This window comes from Sarcophilus harrisii, chromosome 3 (genome assembly GCF_902635505.1).
Source record: "Sarcophilus harrisii chromosome 3, mSarHar1.11, whole genome shotgun sequence".
Classification (NCBI taxonomy): domain Eukaryota; kingdom Metazoa; phylum Chordata; class Mammalia; order Dasyuromorphia; family Dasyuridae; genus Sarcophilus; species Sarcophilus harrisii.
Window position 1 is genome coordinate 170,000,071 of NC_045428.1, and position 17,843 is coordinate 170,017,913.

A 17,843-nucleotide genomic window follows, 5' to 3' on the forward strand; every position below is an offset into this window, starting at 1 on the left:
AAAGTACCTCTGGCATTTTCTTTTTCTACTGTATTTATTTGGTTTACTCTTTAAACAGACTGGCAAATATAAATATAATTGGATAGAAAAGGAGATTTTTTTTTTAGTTCCAAAATGTTATAAGGAGCAGAAAAGTGCACTCTACATGGAAATTTTTTTCCTGTATTTACTTCACATCTATAACTTGATTCTGAACTCCTGGTCACTACATTAATTTATGAAAGTGGATTTGGTCTGCACAGATAAAGGAGACTTCATTAGCCTCAACTCCTAAGACAACTGTGGATTATCCCTGAAATCTAGGGTCTCAGTGAGTCCTAAAAGCATTCTAAGGGTGTGTCTTGGTTTGTTGATGGAGACTGAGATGGGGGGAAGGAATTATATATCTCATAAAGGAAATTCATTACATAGTCATTGGGTCAAAGAGGGATGATATACATTTTGTTGCAAGAAGAAAAAAAATTTCCAACCTATTTTGTCATCTTCCTTGTTCACATTTTACTATGTTCATTGGCAGGTTTTCCTTTGTAGTTAACTGTTATGCCAGACAACTGCCTATGGATCCTTAATGATAACACTATATTTATAATTTGTGTCCAGCAAAGGGCTTTACTTGCCTTAGAGGCAGCTGTGATATAGCAGATATAGAACTGGCCTGGGTGCCAGGAAGTACCTGGTAAATGTTTTACTTCTGATATTAACTTCAGTGACGTCTAGAAGGACAGCGGGTGAGAGGATGCTGATCTATTGTAACCAGCTTTTTCCTTTTAGTGACAATTATGAAAATAGGACTACCCCTTGACTTGGATCTAGCCTCTTCTCTCCACTCACTTAATTCAGGCCTATCTCAACTAGATTATTACAAAGGCCACCTGATTGGTCTCCCTACCTAAAAATTCCTCCCTAGTAGATCCCATCTTTCACATCGCTGCCAAATTAATGTTACATTAGCCCTAAGATAACCATGTGATTTCCCTACTCAACCAGCTTCAGTGGTTTCTTATTACCTTTTGAATAAAATAAAAACTCTTTTCTTTTGCCTTTAAATCTTACACAACTTGAATCTAACCTAGCTTCTTTGGAGAGTTCACCATTACTAATACTGTGAACCAACTAAAGTGGCATTCTTTCATTTCTGATATTCCCTCATGCTATATATGCTTTCTTAAAATCTACCTCATAAAGAATCTCTCTGCCTTTAAAAGTCAGTTCAAGAAATTTGAACTGAAAGTCAGTTCAACTGACTTTGAAAAGTCAGTTCAAGAAATTTTTTTTTATCCTCCAAGTATTAGTGCCATCCCTTTCAAATGTGAAAGGTCAGATATTACAGTGTAAACACAAAATAATCAACCAACCATAGAAGGGCATTCATTTCTAATCCCAATGCCACTCATTAGCAGTAGAGTTATGTAAGCTGGACTGATTCTGGTCACCACTATTTTATTCCATTGCATTCTGGAAAATAGAACACATTTGTCTTATACTAGAACAATAGATTCATGTGAATTCCAAAGCCTATTTTAGGGGAAATTGCAAATAGAGCCTTTCTGCCTTTTGTTCTCCACTTCTAAAGAATCAAATAGACTACCCTCTGGTTACTGAGACCTTCCCACATGTGTTTCAATTATTATCATAAATCTCACCCTCTACTATTTCTTACTCAAAATTATCTCTCATTTTTGTTCTTTCTTTCTAATAAATGTTCCATTCCCTTAATTAAGAAGAGCTTAACTTAATGTCAGAAGGAAAACAGAACTCTTGGGGTTGGGGAGAGTGAGCAAAGCTAGTAGGGCACCATTTGACATTTTTCTCTAGGTCAGTTCTGCAATGAATATGAAAATCAATTAGAAACCCTCTTCCTTCTGCCCTGATAATGCTAGATTCATCCCTATTACTTTGATTTCCACATACCTACCTGCTTTTGCATATGTTGCAATGAGCAGATCATCAGGCTTGGCTTGGAAGTTCCAAATTTTGTCCCAGTTATCATTTATCATTTTGGTCATGAGAATTCCATTGATTTCTTTGGTTTCTGGTTTTAGGTACTCTTCATTCAGTTGGAAATTGTTCATCTTCTCAAATGACATTATGTGATGAGACTTGCTAATTGCTTAAAGAAAACATGCACTTCAGTCATTTTTCCATGGTCAATTATAACAACCGCTTTCTTATTATTTCTGGAGGACAAAGGAGGTTTTTCACAGAGAGTCTTCAGGAGTTTTTAAAAATACAAAACCTGACTGAGAGAAGTAAGACTTGTCATACCTGGAAGATTGCTGTTCTGATAATATTTTTATTAGTATCATTTAAAGAAAAACATAGCTCTTTGTTGGTTGAAGAGTTTTCTAGTTGGAAGACCAAGGATTTATCTAGCAGGCTAAACTTTAGACTGGCTACTTAACATGAGGTGAATATATAGTGCCTATGCCTTCAAAAATAAACTATTTACTTATAATTGAAATTTCCTCAGCAAGGAAAAAATATTTTCCTCTTGCAAATATAGGTAAACCTTAAAAAGAAAAGAAACACAGGATCATATCATATACATATATATGAATATATACATATGCATGCATGTATAAATATTTACAAATACCTGTTTATGCATATATGTATATATTTGTTTATATGTATTTGTACGTATATGTGTAAATATATATGAGTATACATACAACTATATGCTTTTAAGTAGCTATGTGACATTATATAAGTACCTTTGGACCTCAGCTTACTCAGACAAATGAAGGAATCTATAAAAATTAAGAATGGAAGAAATGGTAGGAAAAAAATTAGTCTAAATTTCCTCATTTTATGGATGAGAAACATAAAGCCCATAGCAAATTGGCTAAGGGCCTGCAAGAATCAGCGCAAAATATCAGAGGCCAATTTTGAACTGTATTCTTTCCTTTTTCAGCAATTCATGCAAATTAAAATCAGTATGTTAAACATAAAAGAATTGGGGCAGCTAGGTGGTGTAGTGGATAGAGTCCCAGCCTAGAAGTCAGGATGACCTGAGTTCAAATGTGATCTTAGACACTTAACAGGTCCTAGCTGTGTGACTCTGGGCAAATCATTTAACCTGAATTGCCTCAGCAAAAAAGGAAAAAAAAAGAACTGATGTAGAAGACAAATTTTATTCTTGGTGTCCCTTTCTACACTTTTATCACTGGTTCTCCTTTCTTCAACCCTGTCCTTACCAGCACTCAATTATTCCATGTTGCCTTTCCCAATCAGTCTTTCTTTCCCAACCCACACTCCATGTCTTAATTTTTCTCTTTGCCTCTCATTTGAAACTTGGATTTCTCTTGTCCTAGTCCTTCAGTTCTTCTGGGATATACAATTAAACTATTAAATGTGTATGTAGTGATTGATTAATTTGCATTAATAAATTATTGGGTAGCTCTACTCTTGTACTCTTTTCTTTTTACTCCTTTTTCTCCTGCTTAGGTAACATATTTGGATGTTTAAAGAGGCCTTTTGGGCTTAGAAATACCTCATTGCAAAGAAGAGCCAATGGTGGGAATATTAGGCACTGCTTTGGTCAATGAGGGACATCATTTTAGGCAAGTGGTTTCTTAGCTCTCCTCAAATCCTGTCACACAGATGATGGCTCTCCCTCCTATAAGGTCAACTCTGAGTTATATTGATTCTGCAAAATTCTCCTTCCTTCTTGCTGAAAGGAAACATGATCTGCCATTCCTGTTTCTTGTTTTGATTAGGAAAATTCCATTTTTGCCTCTTACTATTACAGGTCCCCAGATGTGGGATAGGAGAAGGAAATAGATCTTGTTTTCAGGTAGGCAGCTATGTATATCTCTTAACAAGGAAGCATTTTATAGCTGGCAAGCTTGCCCACTAGTCTAATGCATTGTACTTGTCAACTTGTCCCCTCATCAGGGGACTCATCCTAGCATATTAGAAGTGTCCTTTTCTAGTTTATATTCCTAATCAGGATCATGGTCCTAGTCACAAGTCTCTATCATCAGATGAGCCTATGTAGAAAGTTCTCAGAGCTCATTTAAATCCAGTCTATCATGTTTACACATGAGAAAATGGAGGACTAGAAAATATACTGATTTGTCTAAAGTCACATAGAGAAGAAGTAACAGGATTTGAATCCAGGTAAATCTAGTATTCTTTCCACCAAACCATGTATCAGAAAACTATGATTTTGGGATCAAACCTTGTTTTGAGATGGTCTGCAGGATAAGAATGTGTTTTATTTTATAAATGTTTGAAAAACAATCAAAAAGAGGATAATATTTTGTGAATTATGAAAATGATTATGAAATTCAAATTTCAGTGTACATAAAGAAAATATTATTGAAAAACAACTACAATCATTCATCTACTTATCATTTTTGACTGTGTTTATGCTACAACATAACCACCATAACCCATTGTTGGCTAGATCATACTCATAGGTAAACATTTCTACAATCTGAGGTACTTATTTATAAGCATTAGGTAAGTACCTTTTATATGTAACATTCTGTGTTAGGCTCTGGGATTGAAATATATTGCATTAAAAGTATTAAGAAGAGTTTGTGTACCTCCCTAATGTGAACTTATATTATAGGATTTGCATCACATGGTAAGCTTGGTCCAATATTATCATGCAGAAGGAAAGAGGTTTTGCTAATAACTGCATTTTCCTGATGAGCAAACTAAAGTATTAAGAGGAAAATGCATGTATTTACAGGCTGGAGTTCGAGATATTTTAAGGATTTCTTAATCCTTCTGGGAGAGGATCAAGGCTCTATTGACATTTGATAAAACTATGAACACTTTCTAAGAAAAGCATTGCTAAATGCATAAAATAAGAAACAGGAAAGGAAACAAATTTATTAAAACATAAAAGCCCACAAATTCATTGGCCTCAAGTTAAGAACCCTCATACTAGATGATCTCTAATTCATCAATGGCAGGATTTGGATAATATGGCATAATGGCAAATCCAATGGATTTAAAGTCACAGAATTTGGTTTCAAGTACTCTCCTCCTTAACTTAAAAAGTGCAAACTTTGGTGTATCACTTCACTTTGGGAGGGTCTTTGCTTTTTCATAAGTAAAATGGATTAAAATATTTAAATTTCCAGATAGCTCCATTATCCTGTGAATGAATGAAAAAGCATTTATTTAACATTTTTGTGCTAGGCACAGTTCTAAACAGTAGGAATGCAAAGATAAGCAAGTTATTCAGTTCTTGCCCTCCTAGAGCTTACATCCTAGTAGAGTTGTGACCAAGGAAGAATGTTTTGGATGGGAGTCACAGAGATAGTGATTGGAGTTGTAGGGCGATTGACTACATATCATATGAAATGGAGTTCAAGTCATACTGAGAGACACAAAGATGATTAAGAAACTTTAGTTTAGATGATCTTCTGAGGACCTTATTAGGCTCTAACATTCTGTATTATATATTATCAATAAGAAGGCAATCATGACTTGATTTTATAATCAAAGGGAAGAGTTAAGTGACTTATCCAGGATTTCACAGATAGCAAGTGTCTGAGGACAAATTTGAACTCAGAATGATTTGAGGATGTGTCTTCCTGACTTCAAGTCTAATATTCTATCCACTTGTTCATCCAGCTGCCCCAAAATAATGAAAAGAAAAACTTTTTCCCCCTAATTTTTGCTTCTTCAAAGAGTTCATAAGAGTCAAGTATCTGTCAAAAACTGACATTATTGTAGTAGACCTTTATGATAGTATGGAGGAGATAGTCCTGGTAATTTGAAAAAATGAATTTGAATATTATGAAAAACCTCTGAATGTGACAGGCCAAGTGGCAAAAAAATATAATTAAGAGTTAAATACAGATTTTCAAAAAAATATTTTAGATAGAGAAGTTTGAATCAATTGCCATAACTCTGATTCTGACTGTTATAACAGTTGATTTTAAATATATATAATACACACATACACACACACACACACACACACACACACACACACTTGTGCTCAGGCAAAATATATATTTGGACTAGTTAGATGGCTCAGTGGAAAGAGTGCCAATCTTGGAACCAGGAAGACTCATCTTTGTGTGTTCAAGTCTAGCCTCAAGTCATTAACTCTGTTTGCCTCAGTTTCTTCACCTGTAAAATAAGCTAGAGAAGAAAATGGCAAACCACTTCAATATTTTTGTCAAAATACATATTTGGACTAGTTAGATGGCTCAGAGGAAAGAGTGCCAATCTTGGAACCAGGAAGACTCATCTTTGTGTATTCAAGTCTGGCCTCAAGTCATTAACTCTGTTTGCCTCAGTTTCTTCACCTGTAAAATAAGCTGGAGAAGAAAATGGCAAACCACTTCAATATTTTTGTCAAGAAAACTCCAAATGGGATCATTAAAAGTTGAACACAGCAAAAATGACTGAACAAAAACAAAAGTAACATACATTAAGAAATATACACACATATGATATATGTGTATATATATATATAACACACATAGGAAAGAAAAAAAGATTTTTGTTTTCATAGATCTAGATGTTTATGTCTATTAGTATATGCATATATATATCTTTATTTGTAAAAAATATGGCATCATCCTTTCTTATTTCAAGACTATGAAGTTTAATAGTAATGATGGATTGCTTTCTGAAGATGGCTTTGGTCCTGCTGAAGTCAGAGAAGCATGTCATCTGTGTAATTTACAACAAAGTCTCTCCATATATAACCAGGTAAAGGTAGGAGAAAGACTATGCTGCATTGAAATTACTTGTTCTCATACCAAAAGAAGGAGATGGTCCCTTAATAAGTTTTAAGTAATAAAATTAAAGTTCCTTAATAAGTTTTAACTGATTATTTTTGGAAATGAAGACATTTCCAAGGTCAGTGATGACCTTTTGAATTCTTTTGGAAGACTGAATTCTTATATCAGCATAACTTCAGATTTTTGGAAATATTGAAGTAATCTTATTGACTAAAAGTTTAGGTGAATATTTTTCTTTTTCGGGAAACTTGCGCTAATATTTGGTAAAGGAACTTGTTAGCCTGATTCTTTCCTGCTAGAAGTGCTCAGAGGGATAATTCAACCATAGATTTATATAGGTTAGTGATAATAATAACTTTTATATGCCATAATAAGCTTAGAAAGTACTTTGCAAATATTATCTCATTTTATTTTCACAATAACCTGGAAGGTAGGTATTTTTATTATCCTCATTTTGCAGGTGAAAAAACAGAAGTTAAAGGTAGTTCAATGTTTTATTAAGGGTCAATTGGCTAATAAGTATAAAAAACATTTGAACTTAGGTCTTGATCACTCCAAACATTCTATCCCAGTTGCTTAGGTTGAAGATATATTTTCTCTTTCAGGCATATGTGACTTAGCCGTATATATTGTCTGCACATTTACTCAGCTATGTTGCCTGATAACAATACCTAACACTTAGATGGAGCTTTAAGTTTTATCAAACACTTAACGTATATTTTTGCTTTATTCTTACAAGAACTCTGTGAAGTAGATGTTATTTTTCTTCATATTTTATAGATGAAGAAACTGAGGCAGAGTGAGATTAAGTGCCAACAAGTACCAGCAAGTAGAAGAAACACCAGCAAGTAGATGAAATGGGATTGAAATCTAGGTCTTCTTACTCTAATTCAAATTCTATCCACTATAGAGTCTTTGCTGTCTATAGTTTAGTCACTTGGTATTTTTAGGATCAAAGATTTGTAGTTGAATTGAATATGAGAAACAATTTAATTCAACACCCTCATTTTAAAGTGACCTGCCTAAGGTCATACAAATGGAATTTAAACTCAGGACCTCTGACTCTTTTCACTTGGCCTAGTTAGGGAGGTAGCAACAGCCTGGAATAAGTAGAAATAGAAAAGGGCCAAATGTGATATTAGAGAAATTGTTTTGGCTCTCTAGTTCATCAAGTGTTTTTTCTATATACATGTTCTATATACATTACTACATACATTCTATATACATTATTCTTTATACATTTATGGTTAAAAGATAAAAAATAAAAAACTTCAACAACAAACATTCCTGTTTTAGGCAGAAAAAGATGAAGCCCTTATCCATTGGGCAGGTGCTAGAAGTAAAGGATAAAGAGTCTTCCAATGTATTGCTGAGGGTCCAAGAATTTAGAAGACCCTAATATTCTTTCCATAGAATTTCAGCACTTAGATCATTTCTTGCAATTATTCAAAGGCTCATTGAAAATCTTAGTGGGGGGCTGCTAGATGACTTAGTGGATAGAGCACTAGCTCTGAACTCAGGAGGACCTGAGTTCAAATCTGATCTCAGATACTTAACACTTCCCAGCTGTGTGATCCTGGGCAAGTCACTTAATCCCAATGGCCTCAGCCAAAAACAAACAAACAAACAAAAAGTCTTGGGGGAAGATAAAGGAGGGACAGTTTTCTATTCTGATTTTAGGAAAATGTTTTCTTGAGACAGAAGGAATTTAGTTCCATGTTCCTCTAAGTATCCTGTCCTGTTTTCATGTACTAGGGTCCCAGTAGGAAAAACCCAACAAACCCAATACATACAATACTCACAGAGTGAAGAGGTCTCTCTTTAATTCCCTTTGGGTTTCCTGATTTCTTTACTTTTTCTTGTAGATGTTTTGAGTTTTGGGGTCTCGGGTACTGGGAGAGCAGTTTTGAAATCAGAATTTTCCTTTGTTGAAATCAGAGGTAGTCTGGTATCCCCAAAGTGAAGTGTGACTCACAGAAGAATCCTAGGGAAAACTACTCTTGACTTAATCCTGTCACTTACCCCCTAAATATAAGAACTGTAACACTGAAGAAAGATCAGGTTACATTGTAACCACCTGTGTTCATACCAAAGGAAGGACGAAGTGAAGGTATAACTAATGAAAGGTTCCGTAATAGAATAAGCCCATTCTTTCCATGGTGGTCAGAATGAAATTATTTAGTTACAGATGAATGAATGTTAGTTACAGATGAATGATGATCTTGGTCTGAATTTAAAGATGTGTGTGAATGTGTGAAGGAAAAATATGAAAGTTAAGACAGTGAGAAAAGAAATTGCTTTTTCCCCCTGCAAAGCCCAGATCTTTCTAAAAATTCCAACCCTATAAATGAAGCATCTATAGGTAAAATAGAGAAAACCCTGACTTGGAAGTTGAAAGATAGAGGTTTTAGTCCCAGTTCTACTAAGAGTTAGGAATGGGTTTGAGTTTCAGTTCTGTTACTATCTCTTAGATGTGTGACTATGGTTAATGTTTAGATTAAGATTAGGAAGGGAAGAAAGAGCAAGGTTGAAAGTCTAGAATAGCATTGAGAGATAGAGGGATTAGAGGTCATAGTGAAGACATATTACTGGTTTAGGAGTAAGGCATAAACTAAAGATGGAAGGATAGGAAGATATGGTCAGATACAGGAATTTCTATATTTTGATAATAGAAGTAGCATATCTGGGAGTGATGATAATGTAAATGTCTCTACCTATGATTGAAATGGAGTGAAAGCAAAAGTTATGTGAGTTGAGGAAGTTGAGGAACCAGGGTGTTTGAGAGAAAATCAATATCCATCTATATTTATCTATATATATATGTACATATATATCCTTTCTCTCTGTATACATATACCCACAGGCACACACATAAATGCACATTCATAATTTTTATATGTGCTTTTATGTGTGTGCCTGTGTGTATATGTGATTTTATTTTTTAATTCCTGTATTTTAATATTTAGTACAGTGCTTTTTATGAAGCAAGCACATAATGAATTGTTTATTGAATCATATTGAAAAGAGAAATGTAAATGATTAATCTTTATGCAAAAATATTTTATTGTTTTGATAATTAGAGAAATGTAAATTTATGATATGTCCATAATGCTTTTTCATTTGATATTTTATTTGAACCACAATAATTCTGTGGGACTTTTTTGTATTTCTTCCCATACCATAGATAAGAAAACTAACTTGTTTTTGGTCACATGTCAAAGTTGGGATTTGAACTAAGATATTTCTAACTCTAAATCTAACAGTCTATCTAGTCAATCTTGATACCTTTACAACTTCTACATATTATTTAAGAGAAGATAATTTCAAGTGATAAAATTCAGTATTCCAGTCCACTGTTCACAGTACTACCTTACTACCTTTACTACTAGCACTATCATTTCTTCTTCTTCTTCTTTTTCCTCTTCTTATTCTTCTTCCTTTTCTTCTTCTTCTTCTTCCTCCTCCTCCTCCTCTTCTTCTTCTTCCTCTTCTTCTTTCTCCTTTTCCTTCTTCTTTTCCTCTCCTTCCTCCTCCTTCTCCTCCTCTCCCTCTTCCTCCTTTTTTTCTTCCTTCTTCTTCATCTTCTTTTTCTTTTTCTTTGACTTCTTTCTCTGTTTCTTCTTCAACTTTGTTTTCATTTTTCATATTGTAATATTTCTATTTGTTGATTAAAGCTAAAATAAAAATAAAAATCTTAAGAATGGAAAAAGAAAAAGAGAAATGCACATCCCTCTAGTGGAAAAGATGTGTTCACCACACCCTGTTGATTTGTCTATATCACTATATATATCAGATGTGTCAAATGTACTATGCATGGGCAACATGGCTGCCTCAATACTTCAGAGTAGAGACTTGAACCAGATTAAAATGCAATTGGGAAAGATTTAACAAAACAAAATTTAAATCAACATGTGGCTGAAGGGATCCTTATGTTTAATTAAGTTGTTTCTGAGTTTGACACCACTGGTATACACTGTAAGGCTCAGTCAATATGCTTTCCTTCTCTTTCTTTTATTTGTTACAAGGAATGGTTCTCTAAGTAGTTAGATGATAGATTTATTAGAAAATGGAAGTGACATAAAAATAAAAGATAGTAACAAAATTTTAAAAAATATTCTCAAAAGAAATTGCTTTTTCCCCCTGCAAAGCCCAGATTTTTCTAAAAATTCCAACCCTGTAAATGAAGCATCATAGGTAAAATAGAGAAAACCCTGGCTTGGAAGTTGAAAGATAGAGGTTTTAGTCCCAGTTCAGCTAAGAGACAGGAATGGGTTTGAGTTTCAGTTATGTTACTATCTCTTGGATGTGTGACTATGGGTAAGGACCTTAACATCTATACGTCTCAGTTTTCTTCTCTGTAAAATGGAAACTATCTTTTCTACTTACCTTATAGGACTAATAAATTAATGCATGTGAAAGCACTTTGAAAATTATAAAGTATTTAGGTTTTATTCTTATTCCATTTCTAATCCTGCAGACACTCCTTACATAGGTTATCAGGAAGAAGGAAGTCAATTGTATTTCTTTTTCTGCTTGGCACTTAGTTGAGTTCACAGGGTACTTCAGTGTACTGTACCTCTGGTAAGAAGTAGTAAACAATTCTATAATCCCTTTGTGAATACACACTTTTGAGCTTATTTGCACCAGAGGTTAAATTGTGATAAGTACATCATGAATCTAAGGGGCTTGGGAGGTTTTGGGTTTCTTGCAGGTGTTGAAGGGATCTAACACCAGGTGATATCACTGGCAAGGGACCAACAAATGGACTAATTTCTTTGCTTGGGTTCCTTTCTCATAAGATATAGGATCACTGTTAATGCCAGAAAAATTATTCCACATCCATTTGAAAAGTGAATAAATTAGGAGAAATGAAAAAAAAAGTACTTTTTATATTCCTTGTGCAAAGGCTGAGTGGAGCAAATGTGTTCTTTCAGTGTGAGAACCTTTCAGAGTGCATTTCTCATGTGAACTTCATAAGTTAGGTAGTACAAATATTATCACCCTCATTTTGCTAAAGAGAAAACTGAGGCACAGAGAAAAGATATGATGGCCTAAGGTCACACAAACAGCAAGTAGCAGAATAGAGCTTTAAATAGAGATTTCCTGATTCCAAAGTCAGAATTCTTCCCATACTAGCAAATCACAAATGTGATAGTATATCTAAGAGCTGTATAGATGTAAATTTCCACTTGAGTTAGTAAATACTAAAAATCCTTGATAATTCATAACACTCTACCACTCAGTAAATGGTGACATAAAACTGTAGGATCATGTCAATGTGACAGATATTAAACTTCTGAAATTTATAAAAAAGCTATTGTAGGAAAATCTTTCATAGGCACCTCTTTTCCTTTTCCTTTTTTTCAGAGAAATGCATTCAATTCTATTGTATTTTTTTCTAAATAGTATTTTATTTTTTTCAAATATGTGTAGAGAGAGTTTTTAACATTGATTTTTATAAGACTGCTACAATTCGTAAAGATAAGAAGTAGAACAACTCACCGGCCGAAGAAAATCTGCAGTCTCACCAAAAAAAAGGTTGGTTCCAGGGCCAGGGGGGAGATCAGCGCAGACGGGGAGAGAAATTACGTTCAGAGGAGAGCCTCAAACAGAAAGTGAAAGCACAGATCTCAGCACAAGCACGCAGCCGCAACCCGCAGTACGGGGCTTTTCCTTGGGGCAGTTGTGATCCTGCACGGCAGGAGGACGCAGCCCGGGTTAACCTCCAATCTGCGCAATGGGGAGCTCGGCTTGGGGCCATAGAGCTTTTCCAGGGCCGATTTGCATCAGGCAGAGACGCTGGGGCAGAGTTTGCGGTGGTCTGCGGTCAGCTGCTAATACTCACAGTCCCACAAGAGGCTCCGGCCTGGGGCAGTGACACTTTCACCCCTTAGTCTCTAGCCGAGGGCAATCACTAACCCACACAGCCCAGCTGGGCACTTCCATATCTTGGCCAGTGCTGAATCCACTTCCTGTTGGGGGAAGGGAAAACTCTCACTCAGAGCACTCCCATACCTCGGAGCCGGAAATCGGTTTACATCTCTCCCTGCTCTGCAGAGGAAGCTGGTAACCCCCTTGCCTAGGAGACATACCCTAAAGGCTTTAAAACGTGAATAAAAAGATGAAAAGAACGATGGACGGCTTCTATGCAGAAAAAGAGCAGGTCAGCAAACCTGAAGAGACCTCAAACAACAAAAATGCATCAGACTGTCCTCCTTTACATGATGCTTCATCAGAAGAGACCATTAAAAGTCTCAAAAGAGAGTTAGAAGATAAATGGGGAAAGGAAAGAGAAGCCTTACAAGAGAGCAACAACTTCCTGAAATACGAATTGGAAAAGTTAAAAAATTCCCAGGAAGTGCAGGGAAATAAAATTGGTGAATTGGAAAAAATAAAGAATTCACTAGAAAGTAGGATTTGTGAATTGGAAAAAGAAAATAATTCACTAAAAAATAAAATTAGTGAAATGGAAAAAAATTCCACAGACCAAAACAATACATTTAAAACTCAATTGGACATATACAGAAAGAAGTAAAAAGCTAATGAAGAAAATAATTCTTTAAAAATTAGAACTGAATAATAGAAACTAATGATTCATTGAGACAGCAAGAATCAGTAAGCAAGCAAAACAAAAAATGACAAACTGAAAAACCATGAATTATCTACTTGCAAAAACGACAGACTTGGAAAATAATTCTAGGAGAGATAATCTGAGGATTATTGGACTTTCCAAAAACTATGATGAAAAAAAGAGCCTAGATACTATTTTACAAGAAATCATCAAAGAGAACTGCCCAGATGTAATAGAATCAGAAGGTAAAATAGGTCATTGAAAGAATTCATCGAACACCTTCTGAAAGAAACCCTAAAATAAAACCCCAAGGAATATTGTAGGCCAAATTTCCAGAACTATCAGATTAAGGAAAAATTTTACAAGCAGTCAAAAACCATTTAAATACCGAGGTGCTACAATAAGGATCACCCAAGATCTGGCTGCTCTACATTAAAGGAACGAAGGGCCTGGAATATGATATCCTGAAAGGCACAAGAACTTGGATGCAGCCAAGAATAAACTACCCAGCTAAATCTGAGCATTTTCTTCCAGGGAAGAAGATGGATATTTAATGAAACAAATGAATTCCATTTGTTTCTGAAGAAAAAACCAGAACTAAACAAAAATTTGATCTCCAACCATAGAACTCAAGAGATGCAGAAAAGGTAAAAATAACTCTTGAGAACTGTATTTCTGTTGTGGATATACAAAAAGAATACATGTATAATTTGATTGTACTGATATAACATAAAAAAGGGAAGTAGATATGGAAAAAGGATGATGGCAGAATAAGGTGGGGAGGAGGGATAAAAGAGGGAAACCACATCCCACAAAGAGGCAAAGGAAACTTACCATATCTGAGGGAATTTAGAGAGGGGGAGGAACATTGTGTGAATCTTACTCTCATCAGAGTTGGCTCAAAGAAAAAATAATTGACATTTGTTTTAGAGAAAATTCTCTCTCGCCTCATTAAAAACAGGGAGAGGAAAAGGGAAAAGAAAAAGAGTAATAAGGGAAGGAAGGGGAAAAGACTCAAAGGGGGAGGGAGGGATTATAAAGAGGGTAAGCATCGTGATACAAGAGGGGTACATAAATTTAAAAGGGGGAAAGAGGGTTGGGGGAGGCAAGAATAAGTAAAGCATAATCTGGGGTTATTAAAATGGCAGGAAATACAGATTTAGTAATTCTAACCGTAAATGTGAATGGGATGAACTCCCCCATAAAGAGGAGGCAGATAGCAGACTGCATCAAAAGTCAGAACCCTACAATATGTTGTTTACAAGAAACACATTTAAAGCAGGGAGATACATATAGAGTAAAGGTAAAAAGGTAAAAGGCTGGAGCAAAATCTATTATGCTTCAGGTGAAGTCAAAAAGTTAGGGTAGCCTATCCTTATCTCAGATCAAGCAAAAGTAAAATTGATCTAATTAAAAGAGATAAGGAAGGAAACTACATCCTGCCTAAAGGGTAGCATAAACAACGAAGCAATATCAATATTAAACATATATGCACCAAGTGGTATGGCATCCAACTCTCCTAAAGGAGAAGTTAAGAGAGTTGCAAGAAGAAATAGACAACAAAACTGTAATAGTAGGAGATCTCAACCTTGCACCTCAGAATTAGACAAATCAAACCACAAAACAAATAAGAAAGAAATTAAAGAAGTAAATAGAATATTAGAAAAATTAGGTATGTTGGATCTTTGGAGAAAATTGAATGGAGATAGAAAGGAATATACTTTCTTCCTCAGAAGTTCATGGAACCTATTCAAAACTGACCATCATATTAGGACATAAAGACCTCAAAATTAAATGCAAGAAAGCAGAAATAGTAAATGCTTTTTCAGATCATGATGCAATAAAAACGACATTCAACAAAAAAGTTAGGGAAATAGACCAAAAGTAATTGGAAACTAAACAATCTCATCTTAAAGAATGATTGGGTGAAGCAGCAAATTATAGATACAATTAATAATTTCACTCAAGATAATGACAATGATGAGACATCATACCAAAATTTGTGGATGCAGCCAAAGTGGTAATAAGAGGGAATTTTATATCCTTAGAGGCTTACTTGAATAAAACAGAGAAAGAAAAGATTAATGAATTGGGCTTGCAACTAAAAAACTAAAAAGACCAAATTAAAACCCCAATCAAATACTAAATTGGAAATTTAAATTAAAAGGAGAAATTAAAAATATTGAAAGTAAAAAACTATTGAACTAATTAATAAAACTAAGAGTTGGTTCTATGCAAAAGCCAATAAAATAGATAAGCCTTTGGTAAATCTGATTAGAAAAAGGAGGAGGAAAATGAAATTAGTAGTCTTAAAAATGAAAAGGGAGAACTTTCCACCAATGAAGAGGAAATTAGAGAAATAATGAGTTATTTTGCTCAACTTTATGCCAATAAATTTGATAACCTAAGTGAAATGGATGACTACCTCCAAAAATATAGACTTCCCAGACTAATAGAGGAGGAAGTAAATTGCTTGAATAGTCCCATTTCAGAAAAAGAAATAGAACAGGCAATTAAACAACTCCCTAAGGAAAAATCCCCAGGACCAGATGGATTTACATGTGAATTTTACCAAACATTTAAAGAACAATTTGCTCCAATGCTATATAAATTATTTGACAAAATAGGGAATGAAGGAGTACTACCAAATTCCTTCTATGACACAGACATGGTACTGATACCTAAACCAGGTAGGTTGAAAACAGAGAAAGAAAATTATAGACCAATCTCCCTATTGAATATTGATGCTAAAATCTTAAATAAGATATTAGCAAAAAGACTAGAAAATCATCTCCAGGATAATACACTATGATCAAGTAGGATTTATACCAGGAATGCAGGGCTGGTTCAATATTAGGAAAACTATCAATATAATTGGCCATGTTAATAACCAAATTAACAAAAACCATATGATCATCTCAATAGATGCAGAAAAAGCATTTGATAAAATCCAACATCCATTCCTATTAAAAACATTTGAGAGTATAGGAATAAATGGACTTTTCCTTAAAATAATCTGTAGCATCTATTTAAAACCATCAGTAAGCATCATATGTAATGGAGACAAACTGCAACCATTCCCAATAAGATATGGAGTGAAACAAGGTTGCCCACTATCACCATTACTATTTAATATTGTATTAGAAACGCTAGCTTTGGCAATAAGAGCTGAGAAAGAGATTAAAGGAATAAGAATAGGCAAATGAGGAAGCCAATTATCACCTCTTGCTCGATGACATGATGTATACTTAGAGAACCCCAGAGATTCTATTAAAAAGTTATTAGAAATAATCCACAACTTTAGCAAAGTTGTGGGTTATAAAATAAACCCACATAAGTCATCAGCATTCTTATATATCACTAACAAAATCCAACAGTCAGAGTTATAAAGAGAAATTCCATTTAAAATAACTACTAATAATATAAAATATTTAGGAATCTATCTGCCAAGGGAAAATCAGAAACTTTATGAGCAAAATTACAGACCACTTTTCACACAAATTAAGTCTGATCTAACAATTGGAAAAATATTAAATGCTCTTGGATAGGGCGAGCAAATATAAGAGATGACAATATTACCTAAACTAATCTATTTATTTAGCGCTATACCAATCAGACTCCCCAAAAAATATTTTAATGACCTAGAAAAAATAACAACAAAATTCATATGGAAAAACAAAAGGTCAAGAATTTCAAGGGAATTAATGAAAAAAAAATCAAATGAAGGTGGCTTAGCTATACCTGATCTAAAATTATATTATAGAGCAGCAGTTACAAAAACCATTTGGTATTGGCTAAGGAATAGATTAGTTGATCAGTGGAATAGGTTAGGTTCAAGGGATAAAACAGTCAACAAATATAGCAACCTAGTCTTTGACAAACCCAAAGACCCTCAGCTTTGGGATAAGAACTTACTGTTTGATAAATATTGCTTGGAAAATTGGAAACTAATATGGCAGAAACTAGGCATTGATCCACACTTAACACCATGACACCAAGATAAGGTCAAAATGGGTTCATGACCTAGGCATAAAGAATGAAATTATTAATAAATTAGAGGAACACAGGATAGTTTACCTCTCAGACCTGTGGAAGGGGAAGGTCTTTATGACCAAAGAAGAACTAGAGATCATTACTGATCACAAAATAGAAAAATTTCGATTATACCAAACTGAAAAGTTTTTGTACAAACAAAACTACTGCAGACAAGATTAGAAGGGAAGCAATAAACTGGGAAAATATTTTTACAGTCAAAGGTTCTGATAAAGGCTTCATTTCCAAAATATATAAAGAATTAACTCTAATTTATAAAAATCAAGCCATTCTCCAATTGAAAATGGTCAAAGGATATGAACAGACAATTCTCAGATGAAGAAATTGAAACTATTTCTAGTCATATGAAAAGATGCTCCAAGTCATTATTAATCAGAGAAATGCAAATTAAGACAACTCTAAGATACCAGTACACACCTGTCAGATTGGCTAAGATGACAGGAAAAAATAATGATGATTGTTGGAGGGGATGCGGGAAACTGGGACATTGATGCATTGTT

At 34.4% G+C, this 17,843-nt stretch overlaps 1 protein-coding gene across 1 annotated transcript in view; it reads right to left on the minus strand.

Annotated features, from left to right (window-relative positions):
- Window positions 1–9,069, minus strand: part of LOC100920038 (sulfotransferase 1C1) — a 28,553-nt gene extending 19,484 nt beyond the window's left edge. Inside the window, exons 1-2 of the mRNA XM_003766934.4 lie at window positions 8,522–9,069; window positions 1,916–2,110 (exon numbers count right to left, since the gene is read on the minus strand). Coding sequence (XP_003766982.1) covers window positions 1,916–2,087 — 172 coding nt within the window. The 5' untranslated portion in view covers window positions 2,088–2,110; window positions 8,522–9,069. The remainder of the gene's footprint in view (window positions 1–1,915; window positions 2,111–8,521) is intronic.
- Window positions 9,070–17,843: the final 8,774 nt, after the last annotated feature.